We start from the raw sequence: 27,078 nt of genomic DNA on the forward strand, positions 1-27,078 counted from the left end.
ATCAGAGAATATTTCAAGTTGGAAGGGACCCCATGGGATCATTGAGTCCACCTCCCTGCTCCATACAAGACTACTTAAAACTAAACCATATGACTAAGAGCATCATCCAAATGCTAAATAAGTTACTGAACTTCTTTGAATTCTCTTCCTCCCAAAAATAAATCTTCAGCCACTAATAAAAAGAAAATGTTCTATTTTGCCGTTCTTTTCTGTATTTTGCAGATGAACTATTGCATTTAAATCAGCATACTCGAGGACTTCTGTATTTGATAAGAAACAGCTACCCTGATGACCAGTACTTTCAGACAGTGCGGTTAGGGATTTATTGAGCATTGAAATTCTTGAAATAAATAGAAAAAGTGTGAGCATTTCTACATTGCATTTGAAGTTAGGACTCTATGTGAACTTCAGGATATGGTTTAGTAGACATGTTGGTGTTATGCTAATGATTGGACTTGATCTTAGAGGTCTTTTCCAACCTCAATGATTCTATGATTCTACGATTGTATGATTCTATGATTATTAGAAGGAACAATGTCTTTTAGAGCAGATCAGATGGCCACGGAAAAGCTGTGTTCCCAACTTTTCATTATGTTGCAATGGAACTGTTTTTTGGAACCTCTGATAGACTTGATATACTTGATATATTTCTGCAAAACTGAGAGGTAATTTCAAGAGAGATCCTACAGTAGTTTGCCATCAGCCTAAATCAGCTGAGGAACCTAAATCTAATAATCATAGATGTCTTTGTAATTAAGGGAGAATGGCTGCAATTTGATCAAGAATTTATATCTTCTGAGGGCTGAATTGTCCTCAGGAGATGTCTGCTTCTTTCTATGGTCTCCAGGAGCAGATTGGGGTCCTAGTTTATGCAGCTTGCTTGTGCACTGATTAGAAGGAGAAATCTGGGTCATTATTTCTGTAATTTTTGGTGCATTACAACTTGAACTTTATGTTAATCTGCTAAGTTTCAAAGAGAGAATACGCCTTTGTGATATCATAGTTGATGAAAGGGACTGCTTTGTTTTTCTAGTTGCACTTTGAAGGAACATTTCTACAACTTTTAAACTCATCATATCTATAGTGTTATCAATGGAAACCCCACCGTGGATCACTGATTTCTAAGTGTATTTAATATTTAGATTATTTTTTACTGCTTTTTACATAAAATGTTTTAGTAAGTGAATAGTAAAAGCAAGTATGTTATCACTGAAAGAGAAAATCAGGGATAAGCTAAATAATACTAGATCATACATGGTATGTTCCAGTTTCAGAAGTCCTCCAAATTGCCGCTAACATCTTAACTCTTTAAGCCATTAGAGAATTGTGAATGTTATTCTCGTTTGTTCCTTCCCTCAGGGTTTCATACAATGTGCTAGATTCCAGTTACCAGGAGAATTTTGCTAATTTACACCTGTAAACAGGCTGCTGCCCTTTGATAAAGGGCCGCATGGCGTAATGACTGCCAAAATTTTGTCCGAACATCAAATATCTGCAGGCACAAACTGTTAAACCAAAGCATTTTTCCTTCTGCATAGCATATAATTTAATCCATTATTACTGCCACCTTTAAAGACTGCATACGCCTGAAAGCAGAGAATTAAATAACTCTTTGCCATTAATACAAATTATTGTGTTTTGACAGCTTGCTAATCTATTAAAGTGAAAATAGTGCTGTACAAACAGCACAATGACTCCTTAAGTAACTTTTTTTGATGTACATGTGTTCTTGTTTGGGCCTTTGAACCTTTGTAGGATTTGTCCTCTGTGATATGTTACTATTTAGAAGCATAAATAAAGATTTGTTTGAGTTGTGCTGTGATGCAGAATAGATTTCTAGGTGCAAGTTTCTCTGTGTATAATCATGGGAAAGATTTGACTATCATGTGCTGGCTGTAAGTGTAACTTCCACTATGGACTCTGTCAATTAATGTGGAAGTGATTTTGTATTGAGCAAATTTTGACATCGTGCTACGTGCTTTATGCAATATTCAGGTATGGGCTGTTTCTGGGGAGCCGAGAGGAAGTTTTGGAGACAGAAGGGAGTCTACTCCACTCAAGTGGGTTATGCAGGAGGTCATACTCCAAATCCTACCTACAAAGAGGTCTGTTCAGGTAAGTCTTTCTCTTTGGTTTTTAAGGATTGTGAGTAGAACCCTGTGAGATTATGGGTGACAATGACGCATAAAATCAGCGACTATAGCAACTAAGGAGATCATGTATTTTGTCAACCATAATACCAGCCGTGCATCCTAAACTGTGATAAAAACTATAGTTTTCAATTTATCCCCCAATTTATCCCATTGTCATCTCCTAATGATTAATGAGTTAATGTGTGTGCAAATATTCTGAGAAGAAAAGAAAAAATAATTTCTTCAGGAAGTGAATTATGTTTCCAAGTATGCAAATGTGTTCCGTAGGAAAAGCATGAGTTTTGATTTTATTTTTGTCAGTATCTAAGTATGAACAAAAATCAGGAAACACATTCTTGCTTTTTCTTTTCATATAATGAAAAGATTACATGCAGAAGTCTAAGTTTCACATTTGCGTTATTACAAATAACTTGTTAAATTTTTATACACTTCAGTGCAAAGCAACCTATCATTTCCGTGTCAAACCCTTGCATTTATTTTTCATTGCCCTCATACTGATCCTTCGTCAGTGCTAACAACCCAATACAGTTTCTTTCTGTGATCTAAAACATAAAAACACTGACACCAACTGACTAATGTTGCTGCTAAGGCAAATTCTTGCTTTCCTCTCCTCCCTGGTGGAGAACAGCTTGGATGTTTTGGTTTGCTTTATTTTCTTGTTAACTTTTTCATTGCCAAATACTGAAGCTGATGAGCTCTTCTTGCTGTCAGTCTGTCACATCTGAAAAGTCTGAAAAGGTCAGTGGCATAGTCAAATAATGGGAGATTTCAACTGTGCAGAAGTGCTGCAAGGCATCACCAAAAAAAAAAAAAAGCAGAAAGTTTCAGGAAATAGTTAAAAATGTGAAAAAGTGTTTTAAGGTCGTATAGACTAGACCAGACTATTTCAGTTGGAAAGGACCTACAGTGGTCATCTCTTAGAGTTATAGAATCGTTTTGTTGGAAAGACTTTTGAGCTTATTGAGTCCAACTGTATACGTCCACTACTGAACGATATCCCTTAGCACCTTGTCTACCTGTCTTTTAAGTACCTTCAAGGATGGTGACTCAACCCACCTCCCTGGACAACCTATTCGAATTCTTGACTACTCTTTTGGTAAAGAAATGGTCTTTATGCAGTCTAAACTTCCCCTGGCACAACCTGAGCCCATTTCCTCATGTCCTATCATATGTTATGTGGCAGGAGAGACCAACACCCACCCTGCTACAACCTCCTTTCAGGTAATTCTAGACAATGATCAGGTCTCCCCTCAGTCTTCTTTTCTCTAGTCTAAACAACCCCATTTCCTTCAGCCTGTCCTTGTAAGACTTGTGCTCCAGACCTTTCACCAGCTTCATTGCCCTTCGTTTATCAAACTGTCTGACCAATTCAGGGCTGACAAAAAGTTAAAACATGGTGTGACAGGCATTGTCCAAATGCCTCTGTTTTACAGACAATACTGTACCAATTATAAATTGCCTTATAAATGGTAAAGAAAACATAAATTGGTGAGAATTTCTGATGAGAACATATAGCAGTAGGCATACTCCTGGCTGCAAATGGTTAGTGTATAGGGATTTTAAAATATCTAGAACGAAGAAAAGGGTACCAGGCCTTTAGCATTAGCTGATGCATAGATACCCAGAACTCCTGCAACATATCGATCAGAAGCGTCATCTGTGGAAGGGTCAGTGATGCCTGTCTTATTTATCGAAATGATCCATTACTTCCTATTGCTTATACAGTCTTGTATTTTGTACTTTCATCACTTGCCTGCATTATCTGCAATTTTTACAGGCATATGTGGTTCTATCTGGTATTTATTGTCCACTCTGTTTAATGGTCTGGCTATTAAACAATTAGATTACTTATATAGAATAGCAATGTGCAGCACAAGTTCTCTTTCCCAACACAGTCGTGGTGCACTGAGGGAAGTTGTGATGGACATTTAAGTGTCTCTTCAGACATACAGGTTGTTTTGTACATACTCTACTCTGCTTCTGTGAGACCTTTCCTGAGATACTGTGTCCAGTTCTGGAATCCCCAACATAAGGATGTGGAAATATTGGAACGGGTCCAGAGGAGGCCACAAAGGAGATCTGAGGGCTGGAGTACTTCTGTTCTGAGAACAGGTTGAGAGCTGACATTGTTCCTCCTGGAGAAGAGAAGACTCTTGAGAGACCTTATAGTGGCCTTCCAGTACCTGTAGGGGCTACAGAAAAGCTGGGGAGGGGCTTCTTACAAGGGCAGAGAGTAATAGAATGTGAGGGAATGGCTTTAAACTGCAAGGGGGAAGATTTAGATTAGACATTAGGAAGAAATTCTTCACAACGAGGGTGGGGAGAGAGCTGCGCCCTCACTGGAAGTGTTCAAGGCCAGGTTGGATGGAGCTTTGAGTAGCTTGATGCAGTGGGAGGTGTCCCTGCCCATGGCAGGGGGTTGGAACTGGGTGGGCTTTATGGTCCCTTCCAACCCAAACCATTCTATGATTCTGTTGGCCAAGGGGATATGTGAGCACCGGACAAGATGATGTAGCCATGGGAGTAGAAAAAAGGTGCCATCTCTTCCAGTTCTGTGCAATACAGGGTGGTTTTATATTTCAGAATACCTCCCTACTATTGTGAGCTTTGCATTCGATCAAGATAGTTTCAAAGCTTTTTGTAGCAGTAGCTGTGAACTACAGTGAACAAAAAAAAAGAAAAAAAAAAAAGGTAATTGCATAATAAGAACCCTGGAATAATGAAATGGGAAACATTTCTGAAGTCTCTTTTTCTGATAGTTTTTTAGTTAGATTTGTAGTGCAAAACCACAGCTGAGATTATTTTTCTAGTGCTTGTTTTTTTACACATTTGCATTATGGATGTTTATACACTTCTAGATGCTGGACACAGGAGGATTTTTTTGCTCTGAGATATCCAGAAGCATAAGCACATATTTGATAGCCTTGTCTATAAGAACATAAATGGAATGTTTATGTACTACACATTGCTGTTCCTGTGCAGCTCAGCTGAGCTGGAGAATTTCCTCGTTTCTGCATGCTTTTTTTTTTTTTTTTTCAGATTTTGCTTCTTCTAGCCCTATTTTATTCTGATTTTGTTCTACCTTTTCTTTGGCAGTTTTTTTTTTTTTGTTTTTTTTTTTTTAATCTTTTAACATACTTTTGGGAAGTCTCTTTAAAGAGAGCTCTTGAATGCTCCCAAAAGGTGTTGCCATGTGACTGCTTCTAGTTGCCATAGTTTTCATTGGGAAGAACAGTTCTTATGAAATAGTAGACTTCAGTTATGCACCTCGTGATTGTCACTTCAGTTTTCACATGTTCTGGCAAGATCATATCTATGGTAAACACTTAACAGTCATGTCCTCTAAATCCAGGTCTAGAAAGGACATCAAAATCACCTAAACAGTGTCCACAGTGCTAAATCTATTTATCTTCTCTTCTCCAGGCTGAAAGTGACTTTCTCAGCCTTTCTTCATAGCAGAGGTGTTCCACCCTTCTAACCATTTTTGTGGCCCTTCTCTGGACTCGCTCCAACAGGTCCGTGTGTTTCTTGTGCTGAGGACTTCAGAGCTGGACACAGTATTCCAGGCGGGACCTAGCAAGAGCAAAGTAGAGGGGCAGAATCTCCTCCCTTGACCTGCTGGCCATGCTTCCTTTTATGCAGTCCAGGATACAGTTTGGTGTCTATCTGGACTGCAAGCATACATTGCTTGCTCATGTCTAATTTTTCATCTGTCAGTATCCCCAGATCTTTCTCTGCAGGGCTGCTCTCAATCTATTCATCACTCAGTATGCACTGATACTGGTGATTGTCCTGACCCATATGCAGAACCTTGCACTTGGCCTTGTTGAACTTCATGAGGTTTGCACAGGCCCACCTCTCAAGCCTATCAAGGTCCCTGTGGATGGCATCCTGTCCTTCAGGCACCATCTGCACCACTCACCTTGGTGTCATCTGCAACTTGCTGAGGATGCTCTCAATCCAACTGTCTATTGAACAGTGCCGATCCCACTACAGACCCCTGAGAGACCCCATGTGTTTCTGATCTCTGTTTAGTCATTGAGCTGTTGACTGCAACATTTATGATGCGACCGTGCAGCCAATTCCTTATCCATTGAATAATCCACCAGTCAGAACAATATCTCTGCAATTTAGAGACAAGGATGTTGTGTGGAACCATGCCAAAGGCCTTACAGAAGTCAAGACAGATTACATCAGATGCTTGTCCCTTATCCACTTCGGCAGTCACTACATGGTAGAAGACCACCAGACTGGTCAGGTGACTAATTGTCAAGTGTTCTGCTTGGAAAGCTGGTCTTTCATATACTGCAAGAAGTTCCCGCTCGCTGATTTACCAGTAGTCAAAGGGGACAGGAATGTGTTCCATGTGCACTGTGTCATAAAGGCCACAAAGGTTATTGTCTTCTTGTCTATTTAGGATATTCTATAATGATTTAAGATAATATCTTGCTTGGAGACCTTTGAGGACAATACTGCCTTAAATACAATTGATCTTAAAGTCTGCAGTAACATGGCACTAACAGACGTATTTAAACACCTGTAAACTGAGGAGTTACTGAGATGAAGGCTTGGAGCATATTTATTGGAATTTGATATCCTACTTCACTCTTCACACTGAATCTGTTAGTCCTGAATATCTTCTATAGAAAACAAGAAAATGATATTTCTTTTCTTCATACTTTTAATATATTTTCTAGAAAGAAGGTGCTTTATTGCTTCAAATGAATACCGGTCTGTTTTCCATAGTTGCGGTGTTTCAGTCTTTGCCGTGATCTCCATTTGATGAACTTCACTGGGAAGCAAAAGTCATCTACAGACATAATACCAAGCTATGTAAGGGAACACTTTCTTTTAGAGTACCCAGGTAATGGCTGTACTGTCACAAAACACTGTTGGTACCCCACGGAAATGTAACCTTCTAACAACAAACTTCCAACCTCATAAACCTTGAAGAGCAGCACGATTCATCTCTCTGTGGAGGAGGTCATGATTCTGCTTGAAACGGTCCTATTACTGTAATCCTGTTTAGATGTGGGACAGGTCATTTGAAGATTCTCCTATTGATTGACATTTAAGAGACACTTGAGTCACTTTGAAGCTCAGGAATACAGTGCTGCAAAATAATTTTTACATTTTGTGGTGACAGCCATACAGATAAAAATCTGAAAAGGTGTTCTGGAGTACATGAAGGATTTGGAGCTATTTTGGGTGGATTAACTTAATACATAAATACACCGGTTTTGGCCAGCATTAGACAACCCAGGACGTTCATTCAGTATGAAACATCTTTTCATATATTGCTTACAGATGTTCAGAACAATTCTGTTTATCTGTATATTCACAAGCTTTTTGAAATCTGCGTAGCTCAAGTGGCAATGAAATCAGAAGGGAAAAACTCTGCTGTTGTTATTCATAAGCTGGTTATGTACAATATTAAATATGGAGCTAACGATGATATTCTTAAAAACAGGATAGTTTATAGGCTTATGGTTCAAGCTGTTAACATCTAAGCAGGTCATTTTATTCTGTTTGGGTTTTGTTTTCTTTGTTTTTCTTCAGTGCCTGTAATGTAAGAAAAATAGATGAAAAAGCCTGTTTATTGTCCAATATTAATTAGAAGGCTCAGTGAAGGTAGGAGTATATTTAGTTACTTAAATCAGTTTATAATCTAGTCAATTCTCAGCACCATTCTGAAGATTATTGTCTTGTAAACGAGTCTCATTTCTTAATAATTAATGCAATATAAAACTATGCCATGTGGACTTACTTTCTGCATTGAGTTACATAAAATACTTGATTGTGAAGTTGTTTCACATTTCCTGCTCAACAAACCCATGTTTTACTGAGGGATAGTATTGCCTTTTTCATACCTACATTCTTAAATGTAGGAATTACAGTTCTCTCTAAAATGTCTAGGATTCCAAAGGCCATCCAGAAGACTTCTGAACAGAATCATAGAATCATAGACTCATAGGGTGGTTTCAGTTGGAAGGGATCTTAAAGCCCACCCAGTTCCAACCCTCCTGCCATGGACAGGGACACTTTCCACTCAGTCAGGTTGCTCAAAGCTTAATCCAGCCTGGCCGTGAACACCTCCAGGGATGGGGCAACCATGACTTCTGTGGTCAGCCTGTGCCAGCGCCTCACCACTTTCACAGCAAAAAATTCTTCCTCATATCTCATCTAAACCTCCCCTCTCTCAGTTTAAAACCATTCCTCCTCCTATTCCGGCACTCCCTGATCAAGAGCCCATCTCCATCTTTGCTGGAGCCCTTATCAGTACCAGAGGGCTGCTCTATGGTCTCCTCAGAGCCTTCTCTTCTCCAGGCTGAACAACCCCAACTCTCTCAGCCTGTCCTCATATGGGGGGTGCTGCAGCCCTCAATCTGTTCTCCACCCACCCTGTAATTTTGCTTAGGATTGCTCTGAGTAGCTGGTAGAACAGAGTAGCGAAAGGCACATTTAATTTCCTGCTCTATGACCTCATATCCTTTGGTCAATTGGTGATTTACAAAGTTAATTCCATCATTAATTCAGCTTAGTTATGAAAGAGAGGGTAGGACAACCCCGACAGGTTGTTGATTAGCATGTTTTGGCTTTAAGAACGGCAATACATGCAGAGGGTTTGACTCTATGATGTGGGACTTATTTGGCATCCTTACGCGTAAACAGCATGATCATAAAAGCTAGCAGAAAATCTGACTAGTATTTTTCATGAGTTAATAGCAATATAGAGAAGTGTAATATGGAAAGATATTTATTTCCTTATCAGATTTCCCATTCTCTGTAAAATAGAGACAGCAAACTCTCAGTATGTTGAGACTGTGCCTTACATTTCTTGGAAATTGCTCTCTACAACTACCTGAAAGGAGGTTGTAGTGAGGTAGGTGCTGGCTTCTTCTCCCAAATAACAAAATGATAGGACAAGAGGAAATGGCCTCAAGTTGCACCAGGAGAGGTTTATATTGGATATTAGGAAAAATTTCTTTACGAAAAGAGTGGTGAAGCATAGGAAGAGGCTGCCCAGGGGATTCTCCTTCCCTCTAGGTGTTAAAAAAACGTGTAGATGTGGCACTTCGGGACATGGTTTAGTAGGCACGGTGGTGTTCAGCTGACGGTTGGACTTGATAGTCTTAGAGTCTTTTCCAACCTTAATGATTCTATGCTTCTATGAAAGTTCATCATTTAGACATCACAACACTATTCCAAACTGTGTCTGACTCTGCAAAATGTTTAAATGTATAATTAAACTTCAGATATCTCTTCATTTTCTGTAGCTTATAAAGGGATCTGAAGGTTTTCATGAACAAAAACTGAGTCCACAAGATTAAAGTTTCCAAGCTGTAGTGAGAGTGTCTCAGAACATTTTCTTTTGTTATTAAATCACTGTAAAGAGAATAGATTCCTGTTGTGCCTTTGTCTGTTCTTTTTTTTTTTTTTCTGTTAAGAACAGGATACAGGAATTTTAATGACTTATAGATTCTGTGAAGAATATCGCTGTTCACTGTGCCCTTGATCTATACAATATGCCATGATACAATTGGCCAATTGCCCCACCTCTCCCCTTTTTTTTTGCCTAGTTGACCCATAAGGAAGAAAGGAAAGGTCAGCCAGTCTAAATACAAAATAGTGTACTGATCTCAATTCGTGTCATGCACTGCGGATATTAGGGGTTTTTGTTTTTGTAGCAACTGAATTTGATTTTGTAGGAAATAGATAGTTTTTATTAACTACACCAGTGTTAGTTAGAATAAGTTGTGTCTCTGTAATGGTGAGACAATAGTTCTAGAATCCTCCTAGATGCACAGGCAAAACCTTGATGTAACCCTATAAACTATAATTTGTCCTTGATGCAATGGCTAAGTCATGAAATAAAATGAATGTACCAATTTATCTTCAAAAAAATTATTTGGAAAGGTGATAGCAGATGCTGCTGCAACGCTAAAACCTTGGCAACAAGAAATATAACAGACACATCGAATTTCAGTTGCCTGCTATATTGCAGTTCTACCTAAAAGATTGTCTACATTGACATTACTGACATGTTCTTTTTCAACAGATGAGCTTCTCATTGACCAAGAAAATTTCATTATACATTAGAACACTAGGATACAGGAATATGTTCTGTAGATTCATCTTTTAGAAAATAAAAGACAGAACAAATATTTTTACCAACCGCTGTCTGAAAAACAGAAAGCTCTCTGTCCACAAGGAATGGTAGCTGCTCTGCTTAGAGAGTTCTGCTACATCTTTAATCAAGGTTATGTTTATGTTTCCATTCTAGAATTTGATTTCTCAGGGTTAGTATCTTGGCCAATTCAGGCTTGGAGAAATTAAACTGGTATTTATTATTTAGATACCCGATTGTGCCTTCTGGCAAATTTGAAATCCTAATAGCCTCACTGCTGTCCTCTGTTCTTCTTATCTATTTATCTCAGCATTGCCTGTAATCACAGGCTTAGGTGTTAGTAGCAGTATAAATACTAAATGTATTATTTATTATTAACAACTTTATTTGAATTGTATTCCACTGAGATGTGTTCTTTCCGTCTTTCTCATCTCCTGCTTTTATTAGACATATATATAAGATGAAAATGTGATAGCCCTGGAGGTTGAAAGAACCATTACAGAACAAGTCAAAGGCAAAATCTTCTGACCTGGAGCCTACACTAAGTTCCCAAAGGACCTTAATTTTCAGAAGAGACTCCATGCAGGACTAGGCTGTGTTGTTCATCCTGTCACTGTGTCTGAAAAACAGAAGATGAAGCAGGAAGCTGCTTCTCATTGTAGGCAGGGGAACATGGTGTATTTGTGACGAAGATGATATTACCAAGGGTCTCACTGTTGTTATTATGGCTAGTGGGGTTTTCTTACATTTTCTTTTTACTATGGAGACACTTGAAAAGAAAAAAAAAAAAAAAAAACAAGGCCAGTTTACTCATTCTGCTAAACTGTCCTCCCGGAAGCAGTGATTACTGCAGGTGGTAACTCCATGAAGGTACACCTCGAGTACTGTGTGCAGTTTTGGGTACCACAGTATAAAAAGGATATAAAGCTACTGGAGAGTGTCCAGAGGAGGCCATGAAGTTGGTGAAGGGTTTAGAGGGGAAGCCATATGAGGAGCGGATGAAGTCATTTGGTCTGTTCAGCCTGGAGGAGACAGAGAGGACAGAGAGGAGACCTCATCACAGTTTACTGTTTCCTCACAAGGGAAGGAGGAGGAGCAGGTGCTGATCTCTTCTCTCTGGCAACCACTGATAGGACCCAAGGAGTTGGCAGGAAAATGTACTGGGAGAGGGGTTAGATTGGATATTAGGAAAAGATTCTTCACTCAGGCTCCCCAGGGAAGCAGGCACAGTGCAAACCTGACAATATTCAAGAAGCATTTGGACAATGCCTTCAGACACATGGGGTGCCCGTTGGTGTTGTTCTATGCAGGGACGGGAGTTGGACTTAATAATCCTTGTGGGTCCCTTCCAACTGAGGACATTCTATGATTCTGTTATTCTTGGTATGTAATCTTTGAAGTATGCGTAAACTGATACTACAAGTCAAAAGAAAGAGGAAAAACATCAAACAAAAAGTATGTCATGAGGGCTAGGGAACGGAGATGGAAGAAACTAGGGAGAGGCTATGGCTGCTGGGAGAACATCACTCTGGAAATAAAGCAGATGATAGAACATGTTTGCATTTTCCTTGTATTTCTTGTTTATTATGGTGTATTTGTGTTACTTTGCTTCTCCTGCTGGATATTTCCCAAGCTGAAATCTTCATTCCTTCAGTGGCACATGACTGAAATACTGTCAGGGTAATATGGATATTTCTAGGAATATATTTTTCCTGAAATTATGTTGCATTAGCACAACCCATTTTGATTTAGTCCCTTTATGGAACATGTTCCAATGCCAGCATATAAAAGTTTCTAAATTGAATACTGTCTCACCAAGATAATTAAGATTTTTAATAATTTTACAAGTGACCGGCATGATTTCTGTGCCTTGGATGAATGATGAAAATTCTAATTACAAGAGTTTGACTTCCCTCTTCTTGCTCAGCTGTGCCCAAGGAGAGTATTTTATCTCAGTTTATAATAAGCAAAATTATGATAGCCAAGTTCTGCTTTTACATTTGCAGACTCACGCACTCTTTTATGAGTTTCTCCAGGTGAGGAAAATTTGCTCCAGGAGTGAGACGAGAATTTGGTCCAGTGATAGGAGAAGCAGAACCTTTGAGGTCCTCATAGCTGTAGTGCAGTATAGCAAGAGCTTCTGCATTTGATGCGAAGTAACAACAGGATAAAGGATGCTCTGACTTGGGGATTTGGGGAAAGCCAGAGCTCAGTGGAGTTCATGGAATTGCTTACAAGAATTGAGAAAGATCATACAAATCCCTTTGGGAGTATGATACATAGAAAGAGGCAATTGCACTGTATTACTGATTACAAAGGGAAGACAGTTGCTAACAAAATGCTTTTTTTTTTCTTTCAGTTAGCTGGATACACTGAAAAAACTAAATAGAAATAATGCTTGGGTCAATTAAATTATTTTTTTCCTGATGAGTTTTGGCTGGTAGAAAACCAAAAAGAACTAAGAGATTGGGACCAAGCAGAACGCTGAGTTTGTTTCAAATGTTCCTAAATTTTTAGGAGGGATTAAGGTAATTGAACCATATTAAAAAATGGCATTTTGGCTTGAAATATAAGAAAAATAAAAAGACTTCATTATGAATAGTCCAGAAAGACAGCCATATCCTGGGCTGCGTCAAAAGAAGTGTGACAGCAGGGTGGTGGAGGGGAGTCTGCCTCTCTACTCCACTCTCATGAGACCTCACCTGTATTTGGCTCTGGAATCCTCAGCACAGGAAGGACATGGATCTGTTGGAGCAAGTCCAGAGTAGGCCATGAAGATGATCTGAGGGCTGGAGCACCTCCCGTCTGAAGACAGGCTGAGAGAGTTGGGCTTGTTCAGCCTGCAGAAGAGAAGGCTCTGGGAAGACTTTATAGCAGCCTCCCAGTACTGAAAGGGGCTCCAGGAAAGCTGGAGAGGGACTCTTGATCAGGGAGTGCAGAGATGGGACAATAGGCAATGGTTTTAAGTTGAGTGAGGGGAGATTGAGATGAGATCTTAGGAAGAAATGTTTTCCTGTGAGGGTGGTGAGGCCCTGGCCCAGGGTGTATAGAGAATTCGTGGCTGCCCCATCCTGAGGTGTTTAAGGCCAGGTTGAATGAGGCTTTGAGCAACCTGATCCAGTGGGAAGTGTCCCTGCTCATGGCAGGGGGGTTGGAATTGGGTAATCTTTAAGGTTGCTTCCAGCTCAAAGTGTTCTATGATTCTGTGACTCTATGATTCAAGATCCTTGAAAAATAAAGTGTTTTCTTGTGTGGGGCCTGTCTGCTCCTACAGCTTTGGTAGGAGAGAGAGTGGATCGCTGTTTTCTTGACCCCAAGATCTAGGATTTGTTTAATGAGAAATGTTAGCCATTGCTGACTAACAGGGTCAGACAAAGGTTTATTTGTGTCCCCACTCAGGAAATAAATCCCCTTTTTATTTAAGCTATCTTCCACAAAAGTTCTGAGATACACAATCCGCCAAAAATGTATGAATAAAGGGAAAGTATTTGGCTAGTTCAAACATAGTTGCTGAGTTGTTTCTCACTGAGGTTGCATTTAGCCTAACAATCTACTTCTGTGAAAGTGAGTGTCAATTCTGTCTTCATGTACCTTACAGCTTCCAGGTATTTGTGATTTAGTGTTTAATAATCACAGATGATCTTTTCTGTATTAATTTGTCTGTCTATTTTTTAATATTATTTTATTTCTGGCATTCACAAATATGAGGAGAAAACCATGATTTCATTAAGTCTAGCGCTGAGCCTGTGTGGGACGTTTCAAGACTTGCTATAGTTAAACAATGTTTTGCTAGAGGTTATTTCATGGCAGGTAGATATCAGTTTGTCTGGGAGTGAAGTAGTCTGAGGAGTAAGTAAAAAGAGGTTCATTTGATTTACTGACAGTTTGCCTTATTAATGTGTATTCCGTAGTGATGTGCTGTAGCTTCAATAGAGCTCAAAGAAACAGGTAAGCTGGGAATTTGAGAAAACACAAGATAATGTGGAAAAAGCAAACAGCAGATCCCTCGTAGGAGATTTGAAAATATAAGATTCTTTTTTTCTCTTCTGAACAGTTCCTGCTTTGAAACACTTCTGTAATACATCTTTGGAGGCTTTAACTTTGCAACAGGAAGGATATTTTTCTTCATGGTTGCACATCATATGGCATCAGCCTCCCTGGCGTGCTTCATGCACAGTCCTGCTGGCAGGAGGGTTTTTTCTTACCCCACAGGTAAAATAGTTGCTGTCATTCATCTTCATTCATCTGGATTCAAATTGTATTGGATTTCAAATTCCTTTGGACCTGCTGTAGCAGGTCCGTGTCTTTCTTGTGTTGAAGGCCCAAGAGCTGGACACAGTATTCCAGATGAGGTCTCACCAGAGCAGAGTAGAGATGAGGAATCCTCTCCTTTGCCTTGCTGGCCACACTTCTTTTGATGCAGCCCAGGATATGGTTGGCTTTCTGGGCTACGAGTGCACATTTCCAGCTCATGTTGGGCTTCTCATCCACTAACCAAGTCCTTCTCCTGAGGGCTGCTCTCAACCCATTCTCCGCCCAGCCTGTATTTGTGCTTGGGATTTCCCCAACTCAGGTGCAGGATCTTGCACTTAGCCTTGTTGAACTTCATGAGGTTCACACAGGCCCACCTCTCAAACCTGTCAAGGTCCCTCTGGATGCATCCCTTCCCTCCAATGTGTTGATTGTGCTACACAGCTTGGTGTCTTCAGCAGACTTGCTGAGGGTGCCCTCAATCCCACTGTCTGTGTCACCAACAACAATGTTAAAGAGTGCTGGTCCCAGTACTGACCTTTGAGGAGCACCACTCATCACTCGTCTCCTCTTGGGCATCAAGGTTTTCACAGAATGACAGAATCACTAGGCTGTAAAAGACCTCTAGGATCATCGAGTCCAACTATTCCTATCATTCCTATTTTGACCATAACTCTTTGAGCACAACCATTCCACCGAGTTGTCCATCCATCAAATCTATATCTCTCCAAGTTAGAGACAAGGATATCATGCGGGACAGTGTCAAATGCTTTGCACAAGTCCAGTTAGATGATGTAAGCTGATTTGGTTGTAGCTAGGCCAGTAGACACAATTGATGGTTAATATGGGACAGATATCCAAACTCAGTAAGCGGTGTGGGTGCACAAACCCTGTTTAGTTTAGTTGCTAGGTCAGTTCTGTTATGCTGTTGGCTGAACAACTGGAGAGTAATCCTAAGCCTGTTGTATTTACTAACCAATATTTTGCACTGAGAAACTCAGTGGACTCTTTGGACTACCCTGTCCTTGTTTTGACTTTTTTTTTAGGTGTATTGTCCATATTAGCACTCACAATCACCCTTTAAACTCATGGATGCTAGGATTTCTCAGGCTGAGAAGAAGCAAGGAGGAATTGCCAGCTTTGCCTCCTCAAGTCTGCATATGGTGCATGCCTGGAGTTACTTCTATAACTATTACTGAGTGGAAAAATACATCGTGGTAGTGCTTACATACACATGCGCCCACAGTGCTAACACACAGATCAAATCTGCCTGGAAAAAACCCCAACCTCGACATGTGGCTAACCTTATTTTTTGTCTACTAGTTCCCCACTTGGTTTTATCCAGTGTTTGTTCAGTGAAGTGATTCAATTAGAAACTATTTCTGTTTTCTTTCTGAGGAGTGAAAAATGTTAATTGTAGCTGAAATGCCTTCAAGTGATTCTGTTCTAATGTCACATTTCCATAAAGTCTATACAGTTTGCTTTCTGCTAATACAGTACAGCAGTAGAACAAAAATACTAAAAGAATGTCATTAATGTTTTGAATTTTACACTTGGCATGGACTGTGACCTTCCTGGGTAAAGCTCAAAAAATCAAGTCCTTTCCTTGTAAAACATTCCGTATAAGATTAAGAGAAAAGACAACAGATTGCTGCAAACAGTTGGAGGAATCAAAAGAAACTGTGAGTGAATTTTAATTAATATGATATGCCATCATCATAGCATACCAGTACGTACATGCCTGTTTTTAAGTAGAAAGTAAGTGAACAGAAAGTGGTTACTCAGCATGGGAAAGAAATGGATCTGTTAGAGCAAGTCCAGAGGAGGACATGAAGATGACCTGAGGGCTGGAGCACCTCCCATAGGAGGACAGGCTGAGGGAGTTGGGGTTCAGCCTGGAGAAGAGAAGGCTCCAGGGAGACTTTGTAGCAGCCTTCCAGTACTTAAAGGAGGCTAGAAGAAATCTGGGGAGGGGCATTTTATCACAGAATGCAGGAATAGGACAAGACAGGGAACAGCTTTAAGCTGCAAGAGGGGAGATTGAGGTGATATGTAGGAAGAAATATTTTCCTGTGAGGGTGGTGAGGCACTGGCCCAGGTTGCCCAGAGAAGTCGTGACTGCTCCGTCCCTGGAGGTGTTCAAGGCCAGGTTGGATGGGGCTTTGAGCAACCTGATCTGGTGGAAGATGTCTCTGCCCATAGGGTTTGGAATTGGATGATCTTTAAGGTCCTTCCAATCCAACCCATTCTATGATTCTATACTCTCCATGGGTTCCCAGGCTGTTATTGTGTTTTAAACAGGAGTGTGATGCAGGCTGTGGTGGTCCTTCTCAGGAATCTCATCAGCCATGAATAATAGGGTGCCACTCCTGTTACCTAGTACTAAGACATTTGGTAACATCCATCATAGCACCTCTAAGAGAGGTAGTGAGAAGAGGACTTGTCAGCAAAAGCACAAGGACAACTTGCTGTCCCTGTGAAGGGGTGACTTTGGTTGTTATTAGGTAGCAGTGTTTCAGTTTGAAGGAGTCAAAGGAACAAGATCAACCTTAATGGGTGAGACTTGACAGATTTCTGTGAATAGGATGGCGATCTATGCCATGGTTTAGTTTAGAAAGTTGTCAGGATCAACTAGATAGAGATGGCAGGAATCTTGCGTTGTAAGTGAGAGGCTACTGGGAGCAGCAAGTAGTTATGTATATTAGGCAAATTATGTTACTCTCTGGAGAGTTGTTTGGGAAGAAAGGTTTCATGGCCCATGGGCATTGTTGAGCTCTTCTTGTCCCTGTCCTGACACTTCTACCTCCCCTGTTGTGCCTCCTTTCAGGTTCAGTCTTTCTAGAGGTGAAGGAAATGGAGATCCTTCCAAGCACTTAGAGGTACTTGTGCATCTAACTGCTGCAGGGAGCTGTAGCAATTGTTTTATTTTGCTTCTCTGCAAGCAGAGCAATCATTCTGTTCAGCTAAACATCAGAAATATGCATTGAGGCTAAAACATGCATTAGAGGTGGCAGCGTTGAATGAGATGCATCTCCTTAATTATGAAGGTTCGAAAAGATTCCAAAACAAGGTGAAAATTTACCATCACTGTGAAGATTTGCATTAGGGTTTGGTTAACTTGCTAAAATATGTTCAGTTTAGCGATGAGTTTTTTGCCGCATTGATTTGAAAGAACACTTTCCTCTTCAAAAGGAAGCTCTAGTTTAAAAGGGGCTCGCTGACCTCTGTTATTAAGGAGGTTATAATTTATTCTGGCCATAACTTTCCTTTATTCATCCTGGAAGGGTGACAGGTACTATGTTCTCAACTGAAAGTTTGTATCACCATCAACTACTGTGATTACACATTGTTTACTTTTTTTTTTTTAATTTTTGTGTTATAATTATAGTGTTTTAGGTTTCCTGGAAAGGATACAAGGTTTAATCATGTCATTATGTGTTATGAATGCTGTGAAAATTCTTTGTTCCAGCTCAAGTGGTACACCATTATAATACTCTTCTCATGTATTAAGAAAGTAAGAAATTGGGCCAAATTGATTCGAGACATAATTCTGTAACAATGGTGTTACATCAGGAAGAAATTTTTCTTGGTCAGTTCATACAATGATAAGATAGAAGAGAAAAATGACTACGAAGTAGTAAACAGGTCTTTGGAAAAAGAAGTTCCACTCTCATTGATTAGCCCCTAATTGTGCAGTGTTTTGAATCTAAAAAATGTTGCAAGAGTGCTAAATATTGTTGTTATTATTATGATTTTCTGAATGGATTGTATATGGTGAGGAAAGTAGTCAGGATTCTATTTCCTTCTACTTTCAGTTTTTGGCAGTGCACTTGTCTTCAGCAGAACTGACCCCGAACCAGCATTACGTGCAGATGGGACCATTATTTTTCACTGCCTCATTTATTTTGGTTTAACAAATGGCTTCATTTTATTTCTTGCCTCATTCCTCTCTGTTCAGGGACAGTTTAGCCCTTCTGCAGGTGTTCAAAGACAGGAGTAATCTGTAATGAGTTCTCTACTCACAGTGCAAACTCCCAGCCTGCCTTTGTGATCCATTCAGAAGACTTTGAGTGAAACTAAAATTAAATGAGAAAATATAGACTGGGATCTGGTGTCCTTAGTCTGTGAGCTGAACTTTGGCACCTAGCTATAAAGTGCAGAGAAAGTAGAATCCAATTTTAATGAATTAAGTAGGTCAGATTTGGGATGGGGGGGTAACCTCTTCTTCTTTCTCCTTCTGAATGCGCAGCCACATGCAATCCGAAAAGGAAATGTAGTGGGTACAGCAGCAAACAAGATGAGACTCTTGCACAGGAAAAAAACAGAGGTGCCAGATTGCCTTCCCGTAGTGTATTTGACATGAAACTGAGAAAGTTGGGATTGTTTAGCCTAGAGAAGAGAAGGCTCTGGGAAGACCTTAGAGTAGTTTTCCAGTACTGAAAGGGTCTCCAGGAAAGGTGGGGAAGGGCTCTTTGTCAGGGTGTGCAGAGGTAGTAGTAGGGGGAATGGTTTTGGCATTAGGAAGAAATGTTTTCCTGTGAGGGTGGTGAGGCAACTAGCACAGGTTGCCCAGGGAAGTCATGGAGATCATAGAATCATAGAATTGTTTGGTTGGAAAAGGCCTTTGAGATGATGATCCATACCTGTCCACTACTAAACTATATTGAGATGTTCAAGGCCAGGTTGGATGGTGCTTTGAGCAACCTGATCCAGTGGAAGGTGTCCCTGCCCATGACAGGGGGTTGGAACTGGGTGGTCTTTAAGGTGCCTTCCACCCCCAAGCATTCTATGATTCTGCGATTAAACTGTTACAAATTATATAAAAAGATGATAACCTTAAGAATATGTTCAAGGACCTTGCCCTTCTTTCTCTCCTCCTCCTTGCCCCAGTAGAAGGAAACAAGATTGTAGTCTGGCTTTGTGAATCTTGCATTTGTGGCTATGCAGTGGCCATACTTCATCAGAACGAGATAGGAATGTGCTTCCTGAGTGTATCCTCTCTCCTGATAGTCAGGATGCTGTCTAGGGATGCATGTCTCTTATTCTGAAAGTCATTTGAAATCCAAGCATCAAACTTCCTGAGCAGGTGTTTTAACCGAGGGCTGTCACACCAAAGGTGTGCAATACGTTGGTACCACCTCCCACTGCTTCAGATCTAATTAACTACGAAGAGGAAAATATTCTTCCTGGTCTTTCCCAGAGATTCACGCGCTGAACTTCTCCAAAATCTCAAATAATTAACAGGATCTTTTATACAGCAGTGGGAATTTAAGGAACTTTGCGTAATAAAGAGAATTATTTCTAAAGCCTACTTGAAGGATGACTGTTTCAGGCAGCCATGGAATAGAAAATAATTACTTTAAAAAAAGGAAAAATTTTGCGGCATGACTGCATCTGTTGCTACTGCTCTTGAAATATGGAGTTTTGATGTTCGACTAAAGGTGCAGAAATAGTGTCAGCGCAGATATGGAAGGCAAATTCTGCAGACCAATTGAGTAAAGAGCCTAGTGCCTTACTGCATATTCATCTATTTACCATCCTCAATTCTTTTCTAATTCCTTTATTTTCAATATCATAATAGACTTTTCTCCATGCAGACTCATTGTTACCATGAAATAGAATTTGTCTACACATGATATGTTCATATAACGTGTGAGGGCAGAATTAATCAAAACAATTGAGCTATGAGCAGGGATATCACTTAGTTGCTTTTTGCCTCCTTTATTCTCATCTTTCTGCATTTGAATTGTTAAACAGGAGCTCTGCTGCAGTGTCAGAGTCTCTTACAAAAGCTGTTGCCATAGTGTTACGCCTAGATATGAATTCTTTTTATATCACTGTCAAGATAAGTGGTTATTTATTTGTACTTAGGTCTATTTAATAGCTCATCGTTAGAAGAATGACCCAGAGTTTGAGGAACAACTTAACTGTTAGAACTACTGCTCCCATTGTGTTTGATAAAGATCATAGAATCATAGAATGGATTGAGTCAGAAGGGACCTTAAAGATCATCCAGTTCCAACCTCTGTGCCATGAACAGGGACAACTTCCACTTGATCAGGTTGCGCAAAGCATCATCCATCCTGGCCTTGAACACCTCCAGGGATGGGACTTCCACGACTTCTCTAGACAGCTTCTGTCAGTGCCTCACCACCGTAACAGGAAAACATTTCTTCCTAAAATCTAATCTAAATCTCACCTCTTTCAGCTTTAAACCATTCCCCTCTTCCTATCCCTGCACGCCCTGATAAAGAACCCCTCTCCGTCTTTCCTGTAGCCCCCCCCCCCCCCCCCCCAGAGTACTGGGAAGCTGCTCTAAGGTCTTTGCAGAGCTTTCTCTTCTTTAGGCTGAACAAGCCCAACTCTTTCAGCTTGTCCTCAAAGGAGGGGTGCTCCAGCAAAGTTAAAACTTCTTCAGATAGCATTTTTTTTCAGGAAGTCAGGAGAAAATAACTCTGTCTTTTCTCACCATTTCCAAGAATCTTTAAACTACCAGAATGCAGTAGGGGAAGACCCTTCCCCTTTAATTACACTTGTACTCAAAATAGGTAGCAGAATCTTCTATTATGCAGCCTCACGGTCTTGGCTTTGGGGTCCTTTCTTCCCTTTTTTTGCTCTCGCCTTTCATATTCCTCAGCAGTGGTTTTAATGCTGGACTTTGTCTGGCAAATCTTTGGAGCAGAATGTTTGCAGAAAGGAGAAACACCTCAGCTGGGCTGTTACCTTGAGATTCAGCTGGTTTCCTTCTGTTCCTGGCTCCGAGGCTGACTTGGATGACTTTCAGCTCTGCATGCCTCTTGTCCTCATTTATAAAGAAGGAGATGCTTTATCTTATCTTATACAGCATTTTGAAATCTACAGCTCTGCGAACTTTTCTGATACTGAGTGTTGGAGAAAAGCATAGGTAACAAGGAGAAATCTAAAGTTTTCTTTTATCTCCTGTAGTCCTAGAGAATTTTAGCTGATGTAGTTAGGTATTTATATATAAATTGTTTTATTCAGCTGCAAAGGAACTATGTATCTGAACATCTTACATTAAACATGATTTTTAATTTCCATTTTAAAATTCTGATTCCTTTCTAGCCCTGTAAGATGCAGAAGTAGATACTGTAGTGTATCATATAAAATCTTCCTTGGATACTTTATAATTGCCCAAGTTTTACAATATGTGAGAATAAATACTATACACAGTATCACTCCCCGAGACCTGGTCTGTATATTTCATGAAAACATAACTTTTAATTGAAATAAGCTTTCAGATAGAGATTTTACAGTTCTGCAGAATGTGACCTGATGGCTTTATTTTGTATTGTGCAAACACATTAAATTGATTGGAGTTAATTAATTCGTAATGAAGTTACTGACAAAAAGATCTTAAACTTTTGTAATTTTGAGATATTATATGTAGCAGAACTGCAATAGCAAATGTAATATTAGTTTGTTTCTGGTGGATGGACTGTACCATATTGTCTCCTTCATTAAGTCTCCTATGAAGACTGGGTTTTAAAAAAAAATCTCCTACAGCAATGTTCTAAAAAAACCTAATTTTCCTATGAAGATTTTTATTCCCCCATAAGCATTTAAATGACTTTTTCTGTATCTCTTTAATTGCATGCAGTAGTATTTCATTGCTACAAGCCAAGGTAAATCTTTTCATTGTAAAACTACTACCTTGACGTAACCAAAATAATAATAAAAAAAAAACCCTTGGGGGAAAAAAACCCTCAAAGCCAGAAATTACAGCTTATGCAAGGGCAGTGTTAGTGGTTGTGCCATTTCCTTTTAAATAATTCCTCTCTAATTGGTAACCCAATGTAATGGGTAAGTGAACATATTTCACAGCAGCAGCTGTTGGATGTTCAATGACTGGAAAATACAGTGATGGTTAAGTGTATGGAGTACTCATCCCGTCAGTAAGAGTAAGTTAATCATATACAATTCACTGAACAGTAGAGTTGCATTTGCAGAGCAGTGGGCTGCCTTTTAATTGTTGTAGGTCTTTTTCAATATCTTGCAGTATCTTTTGTCTCAGCTGTAGCAGTTTTGGTTGCATCCTTAAAACTGTCAGTCTTCCTTATTTTTGCAAGGGCCTAACAATTCCTCCTTCACAATGCAGCTTAAATTGGACCAGATGCTGCATCAATAGAACAGTCTGCCCATCTCAGAGGCATTAAGCCCAAAATTATTTAGAAAATTGAAGCCTTTAACATACTCTGGATTAATGTGATTAAGTAGAGCTTGCTTTAATTCATAGCCATCTATTCCTTTATTAATAGCCATTTCATCAACAGGAGCAGCACATATGGGTACAAGATGACTGAAAGTTAAATTGATTGCTATAAGCCTATAAGAAAAGCATTTAATGTTTCAATAATAACTGATGTAAGACTTCACTGTGGGGCATTTTAGATAGATTTAGACCAGCTTATAGACACAGTATTTATTAACATCTTTTAATTTTTAATATAAGCTTGCTAAATGAAAGTAATTTTTTTTATTATTTTTAATCCTGTCTTTAAGTCTGCATTTGATATACAAGATCAGTGGGTTTATAAAGGAGAGTCTCTCATGTGAATAATAACAGCTGGTCCAGCACATAGTGGAGTCAAGACTTCTGTCAGGCTTAGGAAAAGATAAAATGTGACAGAACTTAATTTTATGTGGGTATATATATCCGTGCATCCTCCAATGACACATATTGCTGATCCTGTAATCATTATAGGTATAAAAGAGTGTGTGCTAGCACGTGTCACCTATAAAACAGAATCTGTCACTTGCACACTTAAAACTTCATTCTTGGGGGCAGTTCAGGTTGTCCTTATTTATTTCCAGACTCAGTAGTTATATATGTGAAAATGTATACATACATACACGTGTAGGGAGAGGAGAGAGACATTTACAGTATCACCCAGTACCATGGAGGTGACCATTCCAACTATTTACCATAGAAGAGATATCATCTCAGTCCCTGGAAATGTTCCCTTGTACTGTTTAATTTGCTAGTGTAGACACAGTCTTAAATTCTGGTAAAGGTAACTAAAATACTGAAGTTGTTTTGTATCTTCAAACTGTGCTGTCTCGTCCAGAATGTCTCTATGAAGAGAAATAGCTGTAATTTTTTACCATGATGATTGTCAAGGTGTAGAATCATAGAAATGCCGGTTGGAAGGAGCATGCAGAAGTCCTTACTCCAAACTCTCATCTGAAGCAGGACCATCTTCAACACTCAGTCAGGTCATTTGTGACTTTATCTAGCTAAGTCAGAAAAAGCTACAAGGATGAAGGTTACAGGAGTGCACGGGGTAGCATGCACCACTGCAGCACAGTCTTGGTGACAAAAGCTGTCCTAATGCCCAGTCTGAACCTTCCAAGTTGCAGCTTATTGTGATTGACATTCGCTATATTGTCTATCGCTGCTGAAAAAAAAGAAGACTTTAGATACATCATCACTGTAACTTCCCATCAAATATTTTAGATTGGAATTGGCTCTCCCTTTAGTGTCCTCTTTGATGGACTCAGCTTCCTGCAGATCGTGTGTCTGGGCCCATTGCCATTGTAGTAAATTTCTGTGGACCCATTTAGTTTCTCAGCTTCCTTCAACTGCCCAACAATCTGGCCTTCTTCATGCAGAAAAAGAGCACAATGGAAATGTCAGTGTCATCTTATGTGTAGTTACAGTTCCTCACAGTTAATGGGTAAAGGGGCTGCCAAATAATCTAATCTTCAGGCTATGACACGCTTCTAAAATTCACTCATATTTCCACACTGAAGCTCAAATAACTGTAGTACTGCATGCCATGAACAAGAAGGCAATGGAAAAGTGCAGTTGATGTAAAAGGTCTCAGTAGTGACAGAAGAATTCACTAAATATTCTTAGATGATCACAGATAAAAGCTATTCACCTCTTCTGCAGATAAAGTGAGAGATGAAGGCAAAGAGCAAAAATCATTAGTCATCCATCTGTCATGGGAAAATATCTCCTCCTTTTCCTTCATCTGCAGTGTGGACCATCTAAGCCAGATGCACGCCCAGCCATCATGTCCTCACTGTAAAGGAATGTGTGCTTCAGTGGAAGGCAAAAATGGGAGGAAATGGGATGGGAAACACCTCTGTATGGTTACAGAGAGGAACATGGGAGATATTGTTTTCTGAGCAGTGGAACCTTCGTAGTGTTAGAGTTGACTATAATAATTGTTTTAGTGAGAGCTGGAAAATCATTATGGATGTTGGGCTTTACAAAAGCGATATTCTCAGTAAAGCTTGTGAAGGAAAGGAACAATGGACAAAGCCATAGATTCGTGGATACTGGTGCTGTGAATGATCACCATGACCATCCCCGTTGGCCTCCTACATCTGCACACCATAGAATTCAGCACAGAAGCTTGGATTGATAATACTTCAAGAAGATAAATCGTATTACGTTTTTATTCCTCATGAGCCGGCAAGGTGGACTTGCAGCCCAAAAAGCCAACCGTATCCTGGGCTGCATCAGAGATGTGACTAGCAGGTTGAGGGAAGGGATTCTGCCCCTCTACTGCACTCTGGTTAGACATCACCTAGAGCCTTGCATCCAGTTCTGGAGTTCTCAGCACAGGAAGGACATGTATCTATTGGAGTGAGTCCAGAGGAGGCCATGGAGATGATCCCAGGGCTGGACAGGATGAGTGAGTTGGGGTTATTCACTCTGGAGGAGAGAAGGCTCCGGGGAGACCTTAGAGCAGCCTCCCAGTATTTAAAGGGGCTACAGGAAAGCTGGGAAGGGGCTCTTTATTGGGGAGTGCTTGGACAGGACAAGGGGTAATGGTTTTAAGCTGAAAGAAGGGAGATTAAGATGTGATCTTAGGAAGAAATGTTTTCCTGTGAGGGTGATTAGGCCCTGGCCCAGACTGCCCAGAGAAGTGGTGGCTGCCCCATCCCTGGAGGTGTTCAAGGCCAGGTTGGATGAGGCTTTGAGCAACCTGATCAAGTGGAAGTTATCCCTGTCTATGGCAGGGAAGTTGGAACTGGGTGCTCATTAAGGTTCCTTCCAATCCAAACCATTCTATCATTCTCTGATTCTATGTCAAGAAACTGTGTTTTATTACAGGTTGAATTTATGTAACCTCAGCTTTTAACCACAGCATCTTGCTGTGCCTCTTTCTCTAACCAAGATTGCAGCTCCTCTCAATATGAGAAAACAGTATCTCCAAGGAATGATATCTGTTAGAAAGAAATTTGTTCCCCTCATTTTGCCAGACTTGATGTTATTAAATGCAAAAATATCTCACAGTGGTACTGTACAGCAAGCATAAATGCGAGCACGCTGATTCACTTTATTTGAATACATTTCTTCCTTCAGTTTTGGGGTTATTTTGAAAGAAGTATTATTTCCTTCAGTTTTGTTTTGGGGTTTTTCTTATTTTTTTAAAATAAATTAAGAATTAGTTTTTTTCTCATTGTCTTCTAAATACTTCTGGGCTCCCAAACTGGGCATTTCTTTTAGGATGAATTAATGTAAAGGAACACTCATTTCACTTGAATTATTGAACTTGTAATTTAAAACTCTTCATTTGTGATTGGTTGAATGGAAATAATGGATAGACAGATACAATGAATGTTCAGTAAGTTTAAGCAGCAGGTAAAGGTTTTCAGTAGTCTAATGTGATGTATAGCTTACATTTCAGCAAAAGAATATTTTTTTGTGTTGTCCCTGTAGCAGTATAAACAGTAAACTGCTTACTAGAGTCAGTTTTAATTAATTTCATCACTGCCTGAAATAAAGATTGCTCTTATTGGCCTATTACAGCGTAATTAATCATGAGTAATAATTCATTTTATGTGACTTCTTGAGGTTAAGCATTGGCACAGCCATTCATTAAAATTGGAGTGAGAATTAATAACAACTAAAAGGTTTGCTACAAAAAGTGATGATTGGTCTACTTGCCTTTATTTTTTAAACCTGATCTCAGATACAGGTCGTCCAGCTGTAGAAATGTAATAGCTGGTGTTTGATCCGTTCCCAGTGGTTAATGGTCTTTGGGAAACCTATGACACTATGTAGCATATTTCTCAGTGTCCTTAAGAAACTCTTGTCATCACTGTGTGGGGTTTTAGGCTAACCTTGAGATTCTAGGAATGAAGAATTTGACGCACCGTCATCAAAAATGAGATATTCTAAAATATTAATGTTGTCTCAGGTAATGCTGGCCATGGAACAAGCCGCCTCTTCTCAATGTGGGGACCTTCATGAGGATAACTGGGGAAAAAAAACCTTGGAATCGAGAAATGTTAATTCTTTCCAGCGGTTTTAGCAGGTGACAGGGCTGTTTCTTATTCTGTTATTTGCACAGCACTGTGCACAGTGAGATGGCAGCTACAATTTGCAATGTAATATCCATTACATTGTATTATAATAGTGAAATAAAGCAGGAAAGGGAGTAGAGTTTATTTTATAGCTTGAAGACAACCTATTACTCTGTTGCACATGTGGTAGAGTACCCCAGGGGAGCTGGGACTGCAAGGAACCCATTGCCAATGTCACTGGTTTATCTTCATAGAATGGTTTGG

The 27,078-nt window shown here is 39.8% G+C and overlaps 1 protein-coding gene across 3 annotated transcripts in view; it reads left to right on the forward strand.

Moving 5' to 3' along the window:
• The window catches only part of MSRA (methionine sulfoxide reductase A), a 308,591-nt gene that overhangs the window by 142,384 nt on the left and 139,129 nt on the right, over positions 1–27,078 (forward strand). For 2 of the 3 annotated variants that reach the window (XM_054062226.1, XM_054062227.1), the window contains one exon: positions 1,996–2,115. The exons of the other annotated variant lie outside the window; for it this stretch is intronic. In XM_054062226.1, the coding sequence (XP_053918201.1) occupies positions 1,996–2,115 (120 nt within the window). The remainder of the gene's footprint in view (positions 1–1,995; positions 2,116–27,078) is intronic. 3 annotated transcript variants of the gene reach the window in all.

The sequence above is a fragment of the Cuculus canorus genome, chromosome 3 (genome assembly GCF_017976375.1).
Source record: "Cuculus canorus isolate bCucCan1 chromosome 3, bCucCan1.pri, whole genome shotgun sequence".
Taxonomy (NCBI): Eukaryota; Metazoa; Chordata; class Aves; order Cuculiformes; family Cuculidae; genus Cuculus; species Cuculus canorus.